The 18,974-nt window shown below is 54.5% G+C and overlaps 1 protein-coding gene across 1 annotated transcript in view; it reads right to left on the reverse strand.

The window, feature by feature from the left end:
* ADAM12 (ADAM metallopeptidase domain 12) overlaps positions 1-17,151 on the reverse strand; it is a 148,363-nt gene extending 131,212 nt beyond the window's left edge. The window contains exon 1 of the mRNA XM_070433231.1: positions 17,064-17,151. Coding sequence (XP_070289332.1) covers positions 17,064-17,151 — 88 coding nt within the window. The remainder of the gene's footprint in view (positions 1-17,063) is intronic.
* Positions 17,152-18,974: the final 1,823 nt, after the last annotated feature.

Raw genomic sequence — 18,974 nt, forward strand, 5'->3', positions numbered from 1 at the left:
CTGGCTAACAGGCATCTCCTGGGACCCGTGCATTTGAGGGCAGAGCGTCATTGCCCTGGTTTAAAATCCACCCTAAGGCCGCATGCGTGTTCTAAATGGACTCTGCGTCTCTACAGTTAGCACTGAGGTGTCATCCTTGGCGACCCTGGGAGCCTGCGGCCTCCTCTCCTCCTCAGCTCCTGGTCATACACCCTGAGCTCAGCTGAACCAGCAAGAGGAGGTCCCACCCCCACCTCCCTGCACTAAGGTCGCAGGAGGGAGGCAGGGTGAGGACGGGAAGAAGGCAGGGCCCCCTCCTGGGGGGCTTTGCTGGATCTGAAATGTGACTGTGTCCCATTCATTCTGACTGTGTCCCATTCATTCTGCCATGACCAGGCCCTGGCCGACTGACACCTCAGTAGCCGATCATCATAAAGAAAACCTTCCAACAGGTAGGACTGAGCCATTCATGAGGGATGGGGGGCGGGCGGGGGAGATACCCAGAGGAGATGGGGGCGGGAGAGGAGGGTTTCGTAGACCAAGTCTCCCTACGTGACATGAACACAAACAGCAAAGAGGGCCGTGTAGGAAATGGGTGCGCGAGGAGCAAAAAGGTGTCGGTCCAATTAGGAGTGCAACAGGTGTGAACTATCGGTCCCCTTTTATATGCTTTTTAGCCTTTATTTTGTTTTATACTTTTTACTTTTGTGTATTTATAATAAAGTGAAAACTGTTGTCAGAGACACTGTTATTAGAAACACTAAGAACATTCATTACAAGGACATTTTATATAATTTTAAGCACCTTTCAGCTGTTTAGCCGATGTGTAGCAACATTCGTGCATTTAGCTTTTATTTAAACATTTTTACTTGTTTACATTGGACTTTGTTCTAGAGAACATTCATTTTTATTCTGCGGGACGGCTGGAGCTGACATTTCCTCCACTTCTCATCCACGTGGACTTTCACAATCACAAAGCCTCCCTCACCGAGGACTGTCCCTGGAGAGTTACTGTTTCTGAGAGCAAACCATAAACTGGGGTCTCTGTCGAGTGGCCAGATGCCGCTAACAAAGTCTGACTCCCAGTTCCATCTGACTCGCAGATGATGGGGACACACTGAAGCCCACTTGGTGCTCATCGGAACCCCAGGCGGCAGTGGGAGCCCCGTCTGCTCTGGCAGCCCTGGGTCCGGCTCCCGTCAATAGTTTCCTGGCTGCCAAAGCCAAAGAATTCCAATCGATTCGGTGGAACACGTTCTAGTTCCCAAACCGGAAGTTCACATGAGAACGCCTTCGAGGCAATTATTCCCAATCCATGCCGCGCGCGACAGTGTTTCCTGCGGCACAGACCTGGAGGCTCAGCGCCCCGCGGCCTGTGCTGCGGGGGAGCACGGGAGTTTCAGCTCCCGGAGAAGGCACCCCGGGAGGAACCGGGTCCTCCTAATCGGCCTGCTTGTCTGACCCAACTGCCGGGACGAATTCTCCGCGCAACAGAGAGCCACCTGCGGGCCTGCACGCCTCCAGCCATCACGGAAGCCCGTGTCTGGCACAGGCTGCGAGCCCATAGCCGTCTACCCGATACTTAGAACTGGGTTTCTCTCTGTAACACATGTTCACATACGGACGTGAGACCTGGGAGCTGTGCACTCTCAGATAATGACCCGCGGACACCCCGAGGCCTGCACCCCCCGGCTGGGCCTGTGGCGTCTAATGCGAGCACGCTCAGGCAAAGCGTCGGTCTCGGGGCGTGCCGTCCTGGGGGACAGGAGCCACCCGGACGCCCGCTAAACAGCTGTCCTCGGAAGCCCCGACCTCAGGGTGAAGCCGTCAGGATGGCGGGCAGATGCTGATGAACTCTGCGAGTCCGAGCATCCGTGCCCTCGGAAACCACTTGGAGATGAGACTGACCCCGGCATCTGCCGACATGAGTGCCGGCGCCGTCACACGCGGGGAAAGGGGCAGAGTCCTCCACACGCCTCCCCTCGGCCTCTTTTCTAGGCGAAAACTGGACATTTCTGAAAGATCGATATTGTGATTTCAGTGTCAAAAGCCACATCTCTATCGATTTCCTCTTCTCCATCCCTCCCGCTTCCACCCACGATCAGCCCGCCCGCAGACACAGCCTGGGCGAGAGCAGGCGACGGGGTGAGCGGCTGCCCAGGAGGCCGGGCAGCGTTCCCCTCCTGCTCCCCAGTAGCCGCGGGCAGAGGGGACAGCGGCTCGGAGGGCGTCCCCACTGGCGCGGCCCCTCGTGACTCTCCCCAAGTGTCGGTGTCCGCGAGACTGTTTTCCGTGAGGCGGGCTGGGTGGGGAGCAGAGCAACGCTCTCATCCACTTTCTGTGGAAATAACACAATTATGTTTCCTAACTTGACGGGATCAGCATAAATTAGAGCCACATGGAGAGAAACTCCTCCCAAACGCATGAACACACACACGGGCACACACACACATGCACTCAGTCACACACATGCACACACATATGCATGCATTCACTCAACCCACACACACTTACACGTGCGCACATACATTCACACACGTTCACACACATGCATGCACACACTCACACGTGTGTGAGTATATGCACACACTCACATGTGTGCACACATACACACATGCACTCACACAGAGATGTACGTACATGCATACATGCACTTGTATGCTCATTCACACGTGTGTACATGCATATATACACACATACACACTTACTCACACATGAGGCTCTAGATCAGTGGTTCTCAACCTTGGCTGCACATTAGAATCACCTGGGAATCTTTTTAAAATCCTGATTTCTGGGCCTCATCCGGATGAGGGGGTGGGGAGAGTAAGCCGAGAGGGTGTGGGGGGAGTGAGCCTCGGGGAAGCCACATGCCCCCCCAGCGTTCACACCCCTGGCAGAAGGTAGCGCAGACCTAGGCCTTCGCCTGGCCACAGTCACCTCAGCTCAGAGCCACCGTGGTCTGAGGCCCTCCCTGTGCCCTCTCCCCTTAACCTGCCACCCTTTCCTGCCACACTCGTCTGCCTGGGCCCCCTCTCCCCACCCTCCCTGTGGCGCACCCACACCACTGGCTTAAGTTAGAGGAAGCTGGGCTTGGGAGGCAGGCACTGACCCAACTTTCGGGAGGTTGGGCTGTGTGAGAGGCGCCTGAGGCCCAGGCCCCACCTTCTCAGCACAAAGACGGTGCCAGGCCACCAGCGCCCGGCCCTGCACCCCGTCACCATGTCCCTACTGCTTCAGACTTCCAGCTCTGCCCTCTGCTGGCCCCGCCCCAATCAATGGGGTGTCCAGTTTGATGGACAGGTGGCCCTATCCCCCCTGGAGAGCTGCAGAAGGTTCTCGGAGGCCCTCTCTGCGCTGTGGCTCCTCCTGGGAGCTGGCCACCTGGAGCTGGCGTCCTGGGAGAGGGGCTGCGTCACTCTGAGCCCCGCACAGCTCGGCACCTGGGCCCTCCACACGCTCAGCGAAGGTGCCGATGAGCATGACAGAGGGAACAAGGTCTGGAAGCTGTCGAGTGACAGGCACAGAAATGCTCCCTGGTTGACGGTGCGGGTCGAGGGTCACAGGAGAAAGGGCCAACCTCCTGACTAACACAGCGTCCACCTGTGCACTGACCTCCCAGAATCCTCTCCTCCAGCGAGAGGCCTGAGCCCGAGGCTCCAGGTGACATCTCCATACCCTCCACCTCTGATCCAGCACCCGGGGTCCAGGGACCTTGGGACTCACCCCAAGGAGTGGACCATGAAAAGCACCCACAGGTCAGTGGAGGCCTCTGCGCCCTCCCTTCTGTCCCTGTGACTTGGCCCCTCCCTTGACTTTAGGTCAAAGGTCACTGAGTGGGTATGGGATCTTTACTGAAGGAACCCAGCCTCCACCCTCCATCTCCCAGGACCCAGCACCCCCAGCGCCCTTCCCAGGGTCGGACCCCCAGCTGGCTGGACGGGAGATGCTCTATGGCGTAACATGAGGTCAAGGGGGGAACGGGTATTCCCTCTCAGTCCCTAACAAGTCTTTAATGAGGACCAAGTCTGTTTGGTACCACACGCCTACTGCCTCCCAGCCACTGGCCGACCACCCTTGAGGGCGCGGGTCTCTGGAGCAGGGACGTCCTCACAGGCCTCCTGCATGCCACACACTGGGGATCAAGCCCGCAACCCGGGCCTGTGCCCTGACCTGGAATCGAACCGTGGCCTCCTGGTTCGCAGGTGGATGGTCAACACTGAGCCATGCCGCCCGGACCCGATTTCCTCTCTAAATAAGTGTGTATGTGACTTAAAGGACATTTTAAAATAAATAAAGAAAAAGTGCTAATGAAGTAAATAGCAGCACAGGGGATATGCACAGATCATGACGTCATGATGTCCTCACCACGGAACTGGGACGCTGGTGGAGCATGGCCTGCCTAGACCCCCGCGGGCCGACGCCGCGCTGTGCTGCATTATGTGAGGAGCTTGATGGATCAGCAGCTCTCTGCTCCCCGGGCAGAGATGAGATCCTGATTCGGGGTGGGGGGCCACGTGAGGTATGAATCTGAATTCCAGACAAGCTCCCGTGGGTGATTCCGATGCAGGCCATCTGGTAGACCCACGGTCTCAGACAGCCTGGCGTTTGAACAGCAGTCCCTGACCGCACCCTAAAATCAAGGCACAAAGGTTGCTCTTGCTGGGGGCACGTCCCTGTGTGGTGATTTGTCCAGGACCAAAGGACGATGTTCCGGGCGAGGCCTGCTGGAGGGATGGGGAAACACTCGGGGCAGACCCAGCCACTCACCAACAGCCCGTGGACGCTCAGACATAGCGGGCAGCCTCGCTGAGGCCAGAACTTCCGGACGTGAGTCCCTGCCTCGCAGACTCGGGAACTAAAGAAATGTTTTACTGTCTAGAGCCGTTGACTCTAGGCCTAATTGATCAAGCAGGCTTGTTGTGTCAGTAAACAGCTGATGGGAGACCATGTTACCCTCTTCCTAAAGATGTGAAAACGCCTAATGAGAACACAGGAAATGAAATTCAGCAGCACATTAAATAATGGGACATAACGTGAAAGAGCTGGCCGGGTCCCGACAACGGAAAGATGCTTTCATGCCGGGCAATAAATCCATCACTGACTAATTATATCAATAGCAGCGAACAATTACGCCAGGAGGTCAAAGGGTGCAGAGAGAGAGAGAAACAGGAAAGACATGGCGCGCTAGTTAGTGCCTCAAAGACAGTTAATGAAATTCCATATCCAGGGCGGATTAAAAAAAATTCCTACATCAAAACTAGCAACAGATTCGTCCTTAAAATAACGAACTTGCGCCTTCAACCCGCAGTCGATATCCTAGTCAGTGGTGAGGCTCCGGGGCCTTCACAGCAAAGGGATGCCTGCTCCTTGCCCAGTTTCCAAACGGTTCTTTGTGCTCGAGAGGCTGCGAGGAAGCAATGGCAGGGAATGCGGAGAAGTCAATGTTAGGAAAGAGAAATCACGTGGCGGTGACGTGATTAATTGCCCGGGGAACCCAAGAAAATCAACCGCACATCTACTCAAAACAGCAAGATACTTTTTATAAGCAGGCAGGTCCCAGAATGTATGTAAATAAATCACTACAAGAAAATAATATTACTGAAATAAAATTGGATCCCATTTATAACGACAAGAAAAGAAAAATAACTAGGAAAAGAACACCTAAAGATGTGGGTAAGAACCGAATAACACTGCTGTTCATCCAACATGATGGCTCACCACAGATTGGTGCCATAATATACAAATAGCTCTTCACAAATCACTAGAAGACAAATGCCTCAATTACAAAGTGACCCAAGGATGGGAACTGACAATTCAAAAAAGCGTCACAAAGTGTTGATAAACATAAGGAAGAAAAACTCAACTGCAATAGGAACTATTGAAAGAGGGTCTCCTTCTCTCAACTCCTCCACCCCTTTTTTCTGGGGGCAGGAGCTGGTCCCTGGCCTCCCCTCCCACCCACCTCCCCTGGGAGGGCACAGTGATGGACAAGATAGAAGACGTCGGGAGGAGGGACCGGACATGTGGCTCAGTTTCCTCTGGGCCCTCCTTCTCCCCTTGGGCCTGTCTGCGGACAGTGCCTTCCTCCTGGCCTCCCTCTGCCAGGCGTCAAGGGCAGGGACCCTGAGGCAAGATCCCATACGATCCAGCAAGACTGATGGTCTCACGTGTGGGTCACCCCGCAAGCACACTCGGCCACATCTCCCGTGTAATCAATTAGCTCTGAATTTAAGAGGTGAAGAGAGGTGTTGCTTAGTAGATGCCAAAAACCCCAACAGTAAATTTGTTATGTGAATTAAAAGGTCTTCGCCTAGAAACCTGGCGGAGGTGACGTGACGATGACTGACAACCATAATGCCACTGGCGGGCGACGCAGGGACCCCCGAAAAGCAGGCGGAGGAGCATGGAGGACGCAGCTTCCGGGAGGCGGAGCGCAGCCAGGGCTGACTCAGAGGGGCTGACTCCTTTCGGAGCGTGCCTGCGACCTCAGGGAGCCCTGGCCACACTCACGGAGCTTTCTCCCAGGTTCTGAAGTTCACACGGGAAATAGCGAGAGGGCACAGGGAGAGTGTGAAGATTGTGTGAGCGCCCTGGACCCACTGGATGTGAGAACGGCCAGCGGCAGTCGGTAAGCACGCGGTGCTGGCGTCCGGAGAGGCAGCCCATAGGAGCAAATGAAAAGGCCATCAGACCAAATATGTCCGCCGAGTTAGGATCTGACCAAGGTCGCATTCAGGTCAACTGCAATGAAATAGTGCCCACAACGGGGGAGCCGTCTGTAAAGAAAGCGGTTCCTAGTTCTCACTCGCTCGCAGAATAACTGCCAGGTGGATCCAGGACTTCGACGTAAGAAAAGCCAAACTGTGGATCTGGTGGACACAGCGCCACGCTGACCGCACTGAGCCGGGCTGGGCTCCCAGCAGGACCGGGCTCCTTCCTCCGACTCCCAGGAGAGCGGCGACAAGTTCAAGATCTGCAGTCTAATCCCCCGGCAGCCACTGAAAAGGACCCTGATCGAATTAAGAAACGGAGCCTCAGGAACGGAATGCTGAAACCACCCCATCAGAAGGGAAACAGGAAGGGAAGAAAAAAGAAGCAAAAATGCACGGGGCCGATATAAAAGAAACAGCAAGATAATGAACTCGACTCCCCCGTGGGAGTAATTAGATTAGATGTAATTGGATTAAATGTTCTGTTTTGAAGGCAGAGGCCCTCAGAGTGGATTAAAATGCAAGGTCAGCTGGTTACTGTTGACAAGACATGCACTTCAAACATCAATACATAGATTGAAAGTAAAAATAATAATAAGAAGAAGAATGGAAAAAGATACTCTGTGCCTATATGTTCCTGCGCTGCGCATAAGAAAGCGGACATGGCTATATCAGCATCAGTCAAAGCAGACACAGAGAGAAGAACTACTACTTCAGGGAAAGAGGAAATGTGATCACGACAAAGGGTGGACAGGACAATCCTAGATGTGTATAAGCCTAATAAGAGTTTCAAAATTCATGAAGAAAATGATAGAAATAAAAGGAGAAACAGACACTTGGGCCCCTCAAATTCAAGGCCATCTACTGGTATCCTAGTCATTGGCAGAAATCGTAACCAAAGCATCGGTAAGTCTATGGAAGAGGTGCTCGCACCGTCAGACAGCTATGCCGTCGGTGGAGGGGACCCAGCTACCAACGGCAGGAGACGCATTCCTTCCAGCGGCCCGTCGACAGCCACCGACAGGTGATCAGCTGGGGTATGAGACCCATCTCAACAGACGTGAAGATGAAAATCCTAGAATCTGTGCTTCGAGAACAAAAAGGTGCCTTTAGAAACCCTCAGCTATGTGGGAGGTAGGCCATGGATTCTAAAACCCGAGTCAGAGAAAATCATTACAAGAAAAGTTTTGAAATGTTTTGAACTGAAATATAAGGACGACACAGCCTATAGACTGTGTAATATGCAGTTAAGGGTGTGGATGAGGGTTGTTATATTTCCAGATGGTTAAGCAGGAATGGAAAGAGGTTCTAAATCAGTAACCTAAGGATCTGCCAGAAGAAGCTATAAGAGGGGCAAATCGAAGACGCAGTGGAGGGACAGGAACTCTGAAGGCGAGAGAAGGGAAAGGAGGAAATCTGAGACCCACGTTGTCTGCAACATTGATATCATGCTCCATTCCTAGCCAGATGCAAGGAAAAGTGAGGGAAAGCATGATTCACCGATTCCAGGAATTAAGGCGAGGGTGATCATTATAGAGGACACAGGCATTAAAATGATAAGAAAATGTGAAAAAAATTATGCAACAAACTCGTTAACTCAGATGACATGGGCACGTTCTTTGAAAGACACACATGACCAAAGCTGGCACAAGAATGAAATGTACCTGTATGGCCTTGTGTTTGATAAAGACACTGAATTCATGATTAACCTCTTCCCCCCAACACACACACATGCACACGTGTACACCCCTCTCCAGTCCACATGGCCACACTGATGAACTCTACCAGACACTTAAGAGAGAAATAATAACCATCTTACTCTAACTCTTTCACGAACTACAGGAGGGAGGTAACCCTTCTAATTCTGAGGCCTCAGTAACTCTGATGAGGATATAACAAGAAGAATATTACAAACCAATATATCTTACCAACTTAGACATAATCCTCCATAAAATATTAGGAAATCAAACCCAGTACTATTCTCTCTCTCTCTCTCTCTCACACACACACACACACACACACACACAGATTTGATCCTTGAACACCACAACACGGGTTTGAATAACTCGGGTCCACTTATAGGCAGATTTTTTTCAACAAACACTATGAATGTATTTTCCCTTATGATTTTAATACTGTTTTCTTTTCTCCAGCTAGCATTGTAAGAATACAGTCTTAAATACATATTATACACAAAATATGTGCTAATCGACTACTTATGTTATTGGTAAGCTTCCAGTCAAGAGTAGGCTATTCTTAGCAGTTAGATTTGGGGGGAGTCACAGTTATAAGCGGACTTTTGAATGCGTGCAGGGAGCGGGTGGGGGGGTCAGCACCCCTAACCCCAAGTTGTCCCGTTGGATGTAAACAGGAAGAGAATGGCATGCTAATTTGTGGGCCTCACTAGTCCATATCCCAGAATCGTACCTAATTAGGCCACCCGGCTTTTATTCATATGAACACCCTTCAGCAACACTCACTTCCCGTTTCCTTTCATAACCCACTTCTCAACGTTGGGCTCTGGGCTTCATTGTCACGCTCTTTCTACAGTGGGTTGATGGTAAACCACCGATAGAGAAATGTGTTCTAAAAATAAATAGGGCACAGGCTGAAAAAACGTACTTTTAAAATACTGTGAGTTTGCCTGGCTGGCATGGCTCAGTGGTTGAGCATTGACCCATGAACCAGGAGGTCACAGTTCAATTCCCGGTCAGGGCATAGGCCCGGGTTGCAGGCTCGATCCCCAGTGGGGATGTGCAAGAGGCAGCCAATCCATGATCCTCTCTTACTATGGATGTTTCTCTCTCTCTCTCTCTCTCCCTCTCCCTTCCCCTCTGAAAACATCTTTAAAAAAAAAAGCAAAACCAGGCTCTCAGAAGCTACTCAGAGTCACGTGACCTCTGATCTCATGGGAAACATACGTCCTCTCCCACTTTAATGACAAATAGAGCTCAACACGAGCCCAGGGCTCGCTCTCCTGGCCCAGCTGCAGGCGGAGCCTGCCTTGCCCGCCGGGAAGAGTGGCAGGTCTGTCCACAGGTCTGGGCGGGTCCCCTGACCTGACCGGGAGGCCAGAGCTTCCAGAAGCAGGTGGACAGACGGGGGTCCCCAGCTACCCCCAGGACTGCACTGTTTCCGCAGCTGCCTGGAAGCAAGCTCTCGCCGTGGCCTGGGGGTGACACAGATGCTGACGGGTAAAGAAAGTTCCTCTCTCCATCCCGAGTGCTGGTGGGAGGCCTGGGAGGTTGGGTGGGAGTCAGGCTCGGGGAGGCAGGATGAGTGGGAGCCTGTCGGAGAGCGTGGGGTTCCGCGCAAACATTTCCACCGGCGGATAGTTTGCTAGAGCTGCGTTACCACTCAGTTTAACACCAAACAAACTCACACTCTCGTGGTTCCAGACGTGCTGACTCCGCAAGTGGGGCACTGGTCACAGAGGGCTGGTCAGGGTGAGGCTGGGACCTGGGACCCGCCCTCGGGGGGTCTAGAGAGGGTCCAGCCTTGGCCAGGAGAAGGTACTCACCCCTGAGGCCTGTCCCCTCCTCGGGGGCGGGACGGGGAGGGCTGTGGCAGGGCCACGGGCTGGGTTCTTTCAGGAGGGCGGGAGGAGACCCTGCTGCAAAGGTCTCAGGACAGCCCTGCCCCAAGCTCCCAGCGAACGCCATGTCAGTGACCTGGGCTGGTAGGAAAACTGCAGTGGTTTCTGTTTGTTTGTTTGTTTGTTTTATTTCAGAGAGGAAGGGAGAGGGAGAGAGAGAGGAACATCAGTGATGAGAGAATCACGGATCGGCTGCCTCCTGCACTCCCCACACAGGGAATAGAGCCCGCAACCCGGGCATGTGCCCTGACCAGGATTTGAACCGTGACCTCCTGGTTAATAGGTTGACGCTCAACCTGTTAATAGGTTGACGCTCAACCACTGAGCCACGCCGGCCGGGCTAAAAACTTTAGGTTTAATAAAATATTAAAAGAAACACCTGTAAAGAAACAACTACTAAAAATGAGCAGAAACAATTTCCTAAAACATTCTATCTAGAGCAGCGGTTCTCAACCTGTGGGTCTCGACTCCTTTGGGGGTTGAACGACCCTTTTACAGGGGTCACCTAAGACCATCGGAAAACACATATATAATTACATATTGTTTTTGTGATTAATCATTATGCTTTAATTATGTTCAATTTGTAACAATGAAAATATATCCTGCATATCAGATATTAACATTACAATTCGTAACAGTAGCAAAATTACAGTTATGAAGTAGCAACAAAAATAATTTTATGGTTGGGGGTCACCACAACATGAGGAACTGCATTAAAGGGTCGCGGCATTAGGAAGGTTGAGAACCACTGGGATAGAGGATGTCCATGTCAGTCTCTCAGTCCCAGGGAGCTGATGGTTAGGATCGCACACTCCGCGGTTCACGTGGCTCCTGGCGGGCGCACAGCCAGGGGCCATGGGATGGCCATTCGGCACAAAGGCAACCTCTGCACATGCCCCTTACACCTGTCTGTCAGTTACAGAGGCTGCAGGGACAGCTCCGCTTAAAGAGGAACACACTCCGATCCACAAATAAATGAATTCTCCTGCAACTGTGATGGGTTCGTTACAGCGGCATGTCCGCCAGGACGGATGTGCTTCGCTTCTCGATGCTGGAGCTACATCCCTGACAACATCTTCAGCTCCCACAGCTGCGGCGTCTATCTAATTAGGTGTATGATGACTTTGAGTATTTATACAACTTTAAAAGAAAGTTTCAAAACATTAAAAATGGATGTAATTTTTGTTTCCACAAGGAAGGAATGAAAAGAGCCGAACGACCAGGGAGGGAAAGAAGATGTGTGTGTGGAGAGCGGTGCTAGAGCATGACTGACTTCCAGAGGCAGCAGGCCCACCGCAGGTGCCATCATCGTCGTCATCACCATCATCACCATCATCACCATCATCACCATCACCATCATCACCATCATCACCATCACCATCATCACCATCATCACCATCATCATCATCACCATCATCACCATCATCACCATCATCACCATTATCACCATCATCATCACCATCATATCATCATCACCATCACCATCACCATCATCACCATCACCATCATCATCACCATCATATCATCATCACCATCACCATCACCATCACCACCATCATCATAACCATCACCATCATCATCATCACCATCATCACCATCATATCATCACCATTATCACCATCATCACCATCATATCATCATCACCATCATCACCATCATCACAATCATCACCATCATCACCATCATATCATCATCATCATCATCATCGCCCGGTCCGTGTGGCTCAGGGGTTGGACGCTGACCCATGAAGCAAGAGGTCACCGGTTTGATTCCTGGTCAGGACACAGGCCCTGGTTGGGAGCTCGATCCCCAATAGGGGGTGTGCAGGCGGCAGCCGATGGATGTTTCTCTCTCATCAATGTTTCTATCCCTCTCCTGTCCTCTCTTTCTAAAATCAATAAAAAACCATACTAAAATGTTTAGAGAAGCATTTTGCCCATAGTAAATAATAATAATAATAACACAGAATGAAGAATGAGACGATAGCAGGTAAGAGAAAGCAGCTAAGCTCTGGAAGATGGAGGGGGAGGGGGAGCCGAGGAGAGACCTGGGGGCCGAGACCTGGAGGCGGGACGCTTCAAGGTGAGGTGGGCGCGCAGAATGGAGAGGCCCTAGAGCAGGAGGCGCGGCTCCTCCGACGGCCGAGCAGCTGGGCCCAGCCACGTCCCGGGGGGATGGAGCCCTGAGTCCCTGCGAAGCCAGCACAGCGAGGCCACGGCCCCGCCACCCACAGACAGGAGGTGGGTTTTCCAGAGACACCGAGGCAGACAAGCTCGGCACTCAGGACCCCAGGCAGCTGACAGGGAGGGAGGGGTCATCTGCGGCCAAATGGAAAACAAAAGAATTTAATAGAAAAATTAAATTTTAAAAAAAGCAAAGCCCACTTAAAGGGGAGATGTCCATGCTGCCCCTGTGGCCGTGCTCAGCTCCCAGACCCCGGAGCCGGCCTCTGAGTCCTCACTGGAGGCTCAGGGCTGGTCTCTGGGGAAGCTGAGGAGCCCGAGAAAATGCCGAGGCCGCCGCCGGGCCAGCCACACGTGGGGCCGGGAGGAGCGGTGGGAGCTGAAGATGTTGTCTCATCACTAAACACACACCGCCGGGAAGGAGGCACTGAAGAGACTCAGAGTCCACACAAATGGAAGAGCCACTGCTGTGAGGAGGAACCGGGCAGAAAAATGTTTGAAAAATAAAAATACACTCGAGAGTTCATAGAAGTCTTGTATCCACCACCAAAAACCGAGCAGAACACTAAAAAACAGAACATTCCTAGAACAAGAAACCCCTCGGAGATGAAGCGTCCGGTCGCAGACATAAGGAACTTGACCGGCAGGGCTGGATGCTGACATTAACCTGTCCCAGAAAGGAGGACCCCAATACAAAGGGACAAAACACAGGGAGGAAAAGGAGAGGATGCGTCCGGGAGGCCGGGACGTGCCGCTCGCAGCAGCTTCGGAAAATGCACGTGCAGGAGAGAGCACTGGAGAAATCGCACAATCACGCATGGAGGGCTCTGCAGCAGGAGTTTCTAACGGAAACGGCTACAGAGCTTCCAGCACCGCTCCTCACAAGAACTGAGCCAAAGCAGGTCATTAGGAAATGCACACAACCAGGATAAAAAGATGACAGACGTTTCCAGAAAGCAAAACAGGCCATATGTACTAAGAAGGCCTTCAGAGGGCCATAGGGTCTCGGGCAGCAAAGGGCACAGAGACGCAGGAACGTCTTATAAAGTACTGAGGAACGATGACTTCGCCTTGGAATTTTATACCTAAACAAACTAGCAATCAAGGGTAAAATATATAACATATTTGTGTGTAGACACGCAGTCTAACCTTCTCCCCTCCTCACAGGGCCCGGTTTTAGTTGCAACAGCTAAAAATATTTACTTTTCTGTCTTCCCAGGCAGCTGGCAGTGGCCCTGTGTCCCAGGGTGGCCAAGAGATAATCCGTTGCAGACGTTTCTAGACAGATCCATGTTTTCCTGGTAAAATACATTTGGCTGGCTCTGCTTTTGCCTCTCCTGCCCTCTTGCTTCCTGGAATGCAGACACAATGCCAAGCGCCACAGCAGCCATGGTGAGACCAAGAGGCAGTGAGCATAAGGGCAAAGGTCAACATGGAAGCCTGGCAGCTGGACACAACCGTAAGAGCCAGGGTCCCTCACAGTGCCACTGACCGCTTCGCCGCTCACTTCCCAGCTGCGGGTTAGGTAAAGGTAAAGAAAAAGAAAACCAAGCCATTGCGGTAGTCAGCTTTTCTGTTATTTGCAGGTGAAGCACACATTCTAACAAATTCTAAAAAACAACAACAACAAAATTCCCTCCCACATAGCCTTCTTTGGGAAGTTACTAGAAAATGTGACCCGCAGAAACCAGGAATAAACTAAGAAAGAGAGAGTCATGGTGCTCACGGAACAGCTGACACAAGCCAGGAAGGGTGCGGGAGGAGCTTCCAGCGTCCTGGAAAGAAGGGTAGAGACAACAGCCACACTGCATGGGAAAGGCTCAGAGAGCTCCAGGAGAGAACATCAAGAAAAAAACAAACAACGGATAGATGATCTGACACGTTTGATAACGTTGAAAGGAATATGACAGTTCCTCCTGAGAGTATAAAAACAGAGATGAGTACATGAGAAACAACGCAAAACATCTAAAAACCAAAGCAATTGTTAACTCCAGGAAAAACGAAAAGTTGCCGAAGGGATGAAACGGAATCACAGAACGCTGGGCGGCTCCCTGTGAGCAGTATTTGCATCCTTGTCGTGCAAACATTGACTATTGCTTTTGAAAATGATGGCAATGCCGTCTTGGAAAGGTGGAAGGAAGCGAAGTGAGTGTGGCTGGGCAGAGGGAGCAGGAATGGGAAGGAAGAGGCCAGAGAGAAAGACAGAGATTAGGGCATCCATAGGTTTGGGTTTTCTTTCCCCAAAAGAAAGCCGCGGAAAGGCACTGGAGAGTTAAACAGGAAGCCACGGAAAGCCCCAGGAGAGTTTTAAACAGGAAGCCACGGAAAGCCACTGGAGAGTTTTAAACAGGAAGCCACGGAAAGCCACTGGAGAGTTTTAAACAGGAAGCCACGGAAAGCCCCAGGAGAGTTTTAAACAGGGAGCCTGCATGGTCCAGCTCATGGCTGAGGATGGGGACTTTGGCTGTGGTGATGGGAGCAGCACACTGTGCAGGGACAGGCGGGGAAGGCAGCAGACCAGGGAGGGGCTGCCATGCTGGGGGTCAGAGGCTTCTGCAGAAAAGAGAGAAAGAAGACGGAATGTGTCTTGGAGGTTGGTGGCTGATGGAGAGAAAGGGACGACTAGGGATGCCTTTCTGGGCGTTCCCGTGTGGCACCTGGAGAAGGCAAGGGGGTGTTATTCTGGGCTGGGAACCCTGGGGCAGGAAGGAATTCAGAAGCAGGGGGTTTGGGGTCCAGGGCTCTGTTTGGACCTGTTGGGGCTGACAGCCGCTGAAGGGCACAAGCAGGCAAAGGCTCTGGGGCCCCGGGGGACAAACCCCAGGACAGACTCTGCCTTTGGCACACGGTGATGCCTCCCTTTTTCTTGCCAACACGGAGAAATGTTCCCTGTCCGTGTGGATTTTAAGCAACCTCGATGCTACGATTTGGGGCGCGGCTGGAGCTAAGACTCGAGATTGAGAACCCGTTGATTTAGGACTGGACATGGAGAAGGCGGGTAAAGAAACAGTAAGACCCCGGGTCATCACCGGAAGCCCGTCCAGCTGGCTTTCTACCCGAGTCCCCCCTCCCCTAAGAAAAAGCTCCCCCCAGCTGCAGTCACAACATAACAACAGCCCCCCCCCCCCCAACGCCTCCCAGTAGTAGCTTGACTGAGTGAACGTTTTCCTCTCAACACTCACCCACGCTCAGTGCACTCGGTCTGCGCGCACAGAGCGCGTGCCGAGTGCAAGGCCCCGCGGGCACACTGGGATTCTGTGTCCGTTTTGACAAAGTCCTTTCTCAAGGAACATTCACAGGGGCTCACGTGCGCAAAAGTCTTTCCAAACACTGCTGAGCCCCATGATTTCATCTGCCGGCCACAGAGCTCTTCACTGAACAGCCAGCAGAGCCCCTGCCCGGCTTTCTCGTGGCTTCCCCCTGGCTTCCCGCAGCCCCAGCCATTCATTCTGCAGCGTCTGACTCGCTGGCTGGGTTTCAGCGCAGCTGGGGCTCTGCCGCATGACAGCGGAGGCGGCGGGGCGTGGAGGGCGCAGAGGGCGCAGAGGAAAACGTACCAGAAGGTGGTAAGGGGTCGTGATGGAGGCCGGTTGTGGAGGAAGAACCGCCTGTGCACAGAACCCCAGAACCGCCGAGTGGGGGGTGGGGGGGTTGGGCACAGCCATCACTCAGGGGCGGACCCACAGCGCCTCTAGCGGCCGAGAGGCGGCAGCGGCGGTGGGGGAAGCTGTTACAAAGACACCTGCTGGGCGAGTGCTCTTCATGGCCAGGGAGGACCCACAGGTGCCCCTTCCCGGGGAGAACTTGGGACCTGGGTCTATCGAACAGCTGTGGTCGCCACACTCGGCTTCCAAGTGAGCTGTGGCCTCAGGGCTCACTCGCAGCCTAGGAGCCGACCACGCGGCAGGAGGCGGAAAATCCTGCAAAAGGTTGGCCACCGCGGGCAGCTGGGAGCGACCCGACCCGGAATTAGCAAGAGGAAAAGAAAACTACAGAAAACAAGAGTCGATTTTTAAAAACAAAACAAAACCGGAGACCGCCCTGGGGCTCAGCAGGCCCACCTGCGGGGAAGGGGGTGCCCGACCCGTGTCCATGGGGAGGAGGGTGGGAGGGAGCCTTGTGGAGGGGCTACCCGGAGCCTGGGGTTGGGGCGCGTCACTAAGGGACTGACCGAGTAAGATGGCCCGTGAGCATCATCCCCGGCGACACGTGTACTAACCGTCAAGACCCAGACCTCAGGCAAATGACACCCGAGAGGGAGGGGAGGGGGCGCAGCCCCGCTGAGCCGTCTGGGCTACGTGCTGGGGATGCAGCCAACTCCTCCTCTCCTCCCGGGAACTGGCACCTGGTGGTGGCGGGGCGGGGTGGGGGTGGGGATAGGGCGGGGGTCTTCTCCGTGCCCGTAGCCGAAGCCCCAGGGGCTCAGCTGTGCGCCCCGGTGCGCTCCTTGCTGGGCAGCCCCGCCCACCCGGCGCCCCCACCCCCCAGGGCCGCGCGAGGTGCCCCGGGCCAGTCCCCAGCCCGCGGAGGACCCCGGGCGGCGGGCCGGAGAGGAGAGCGGGGATCGGCAGGGAGCCGCCTGGCTCTGCGACTTACCCCGGGCGGCGCGGGGCGCCAGCAGGGCCCCGGCCAGGGCGAGCAGCAGGGCGCGCGCGGGGGGCGCGGGCGGGGGGCGCGCGGCCATGGTCGCCGGCCTTCGGCGCAGCGGCTCTCAGTGCCCCGTGGCGAGCGCGCACCATTCCACGCGGGCGGCGAGCGGGGCCCGGGCGGCGGACCCGAGGGGTTTCGCTCTGGGGGGAGTCAGCTCCGAACCCCTCGCAGCGCCCGCGAGCTCGTCTAGGCTTTCAGATTTTAAAAAAGTTCCCCGGGTGCGCGCGCGGCGCCGGCACGAGCCGCTGACCGTTGCAGGAGCCGAGCGAGCGGTCCGACTTGGCCCGGGGCCGGGAGGTCGCGAGGGAGCGAGCGCGAGCCTGTGCGACGGAGCCACGGCCAGCAGCCCCGTCCCATCCCCACGGAACAAATGATGGTCTCCCCGCACCGCCCGCCGGCGGCGTCCCGCGGGTCCTAGAGACCGCGCGGGGTCCCGGCCAGGTCCCGCCCCCCGCCGGCGCTCGCCCACCCCCGGGGCGGCCCGGGGCAGGGCGCCTCCCGCGCCGCGCGCCCGGCGGCACAGACGTGGCCCGAGCGCGCACATCCCCGCCCCGGGATGATGTGGCCGCGGGCCCCGGCGCCCGGCTGCCAAGAGCGAGCACACGCGGCGGCGGGTCCAGCTTTTCCAGCGAGCGCGGCTGGAAAGGATGACTCGGCCGCGCACTCCCCACCCCGGCGCGGCTGGCGGCCGGGAATGCGCGGGACTCAGGTAGCGGCTCTGAGAGGCGGGCCCCAGCCGGCGGGGGTCCCCGACGGGCCCCAAGCCCCCCATGCACGTCTGGGCCTGAGAAATAAACCTGGAGGTGCCGGCGCGGCGCGGGGCAGCAGGCTTTGGAGGTGTGGCCGTGGATTTTACGTGGGCACAATGGACTCACGTTTCTTGTCTATGGCCTGGACCCAGAAAAGGATGCAGGGCGGCGCTGTCTTCACACTTCCCTGCATATGAGAAAGGATCTGGGTTTGACTTAAAAGTACAGGTCGCGGCGCGCTCCCACGCCTGTGGAACGAGACTCTCGCCGGGAGCGTGGGCGCTTGGGCAACACCAGGGAAGTGAGTGGAGGGCCTGGCCTTCCAATCCAGTTCTTGGCGGTCTCCTCCTCTTCCGCCTGAGAGCCTGGCTTAGCGTTTCAAGTGGAACTTGGCCTTGGGGACCCCCAGGAGCAGCAGCGAAGGGGTCCTCAGACTCAAGGAGCTGGGCATATCCAGGACTCATCACCCACCTTGTGGGGCTATGCTGACCCCCTACCTGTGACTTCTCAGAACCAAAAGGGTTAAGGAGCTAATGCTACCCCACCCCCAACCCACCTGGATCATTAAAAGGGCTCTCCGAAGAGGGGCTGGGCCTGAATAGCCCTACACCTGAGGACATCCGGTCTCTTAGCATCTCTTCCTCCTGGAATGTAACTGTTCTCCGTCTCCTTCCCACCCCCAGATTTTCCCAGTGTTCCCAAGAACCAGGGCAAAACCCTCAACAGCCCAGCGCGCATGGTCCAGGGGTTGAGCTTGACCTATGAACTAGGAGGTCACGGTTCGATTCCCAGTCAGCACATGCCCGGGTTGCAGGCTCAGTCCCCAGAAGAGGGCGTGCAGGAGGCAGCCGATCAATGATTCTCTCTCATCATTAATGTTTCTATATTTCTCTCCCTCTCCCTTCCTCTCTGAAATCAATAAAAAATATTTTTAAAAATATATATATTATTGCCCTGTCTGGTTTGGCTCAGTGGATAGAGCATCGGCCTGTGGACTGAAGGGTCCCAGGTTTGATTCCGGTCAAGGGCATGTACCTTGGTTGCAGGCACATCCCTAGTTGAGGCTGTGCAGGAGGTGGCTGATCGATGTTCTCTCTCATCATCAATT

The sequence above is a fragment of the Myotis yumanensis genome, unplaced genomic scaffold (assembly GCF_028538775.1).
Source record: "Myotis yumanensis isolate MYYU_CA2020_CCGP unplaced genomic scaffold, mMyoYum1.0.hap1 SCAF_13, whole genome shotgun sequence".
NCBI classification, from domain to species: domain Eukaryota; kingdom Metazoa; phylum Chordata; class Mammalia; order Chiroptera; family Vespertilionidae; genus Myotis; species Myotis yumanensis.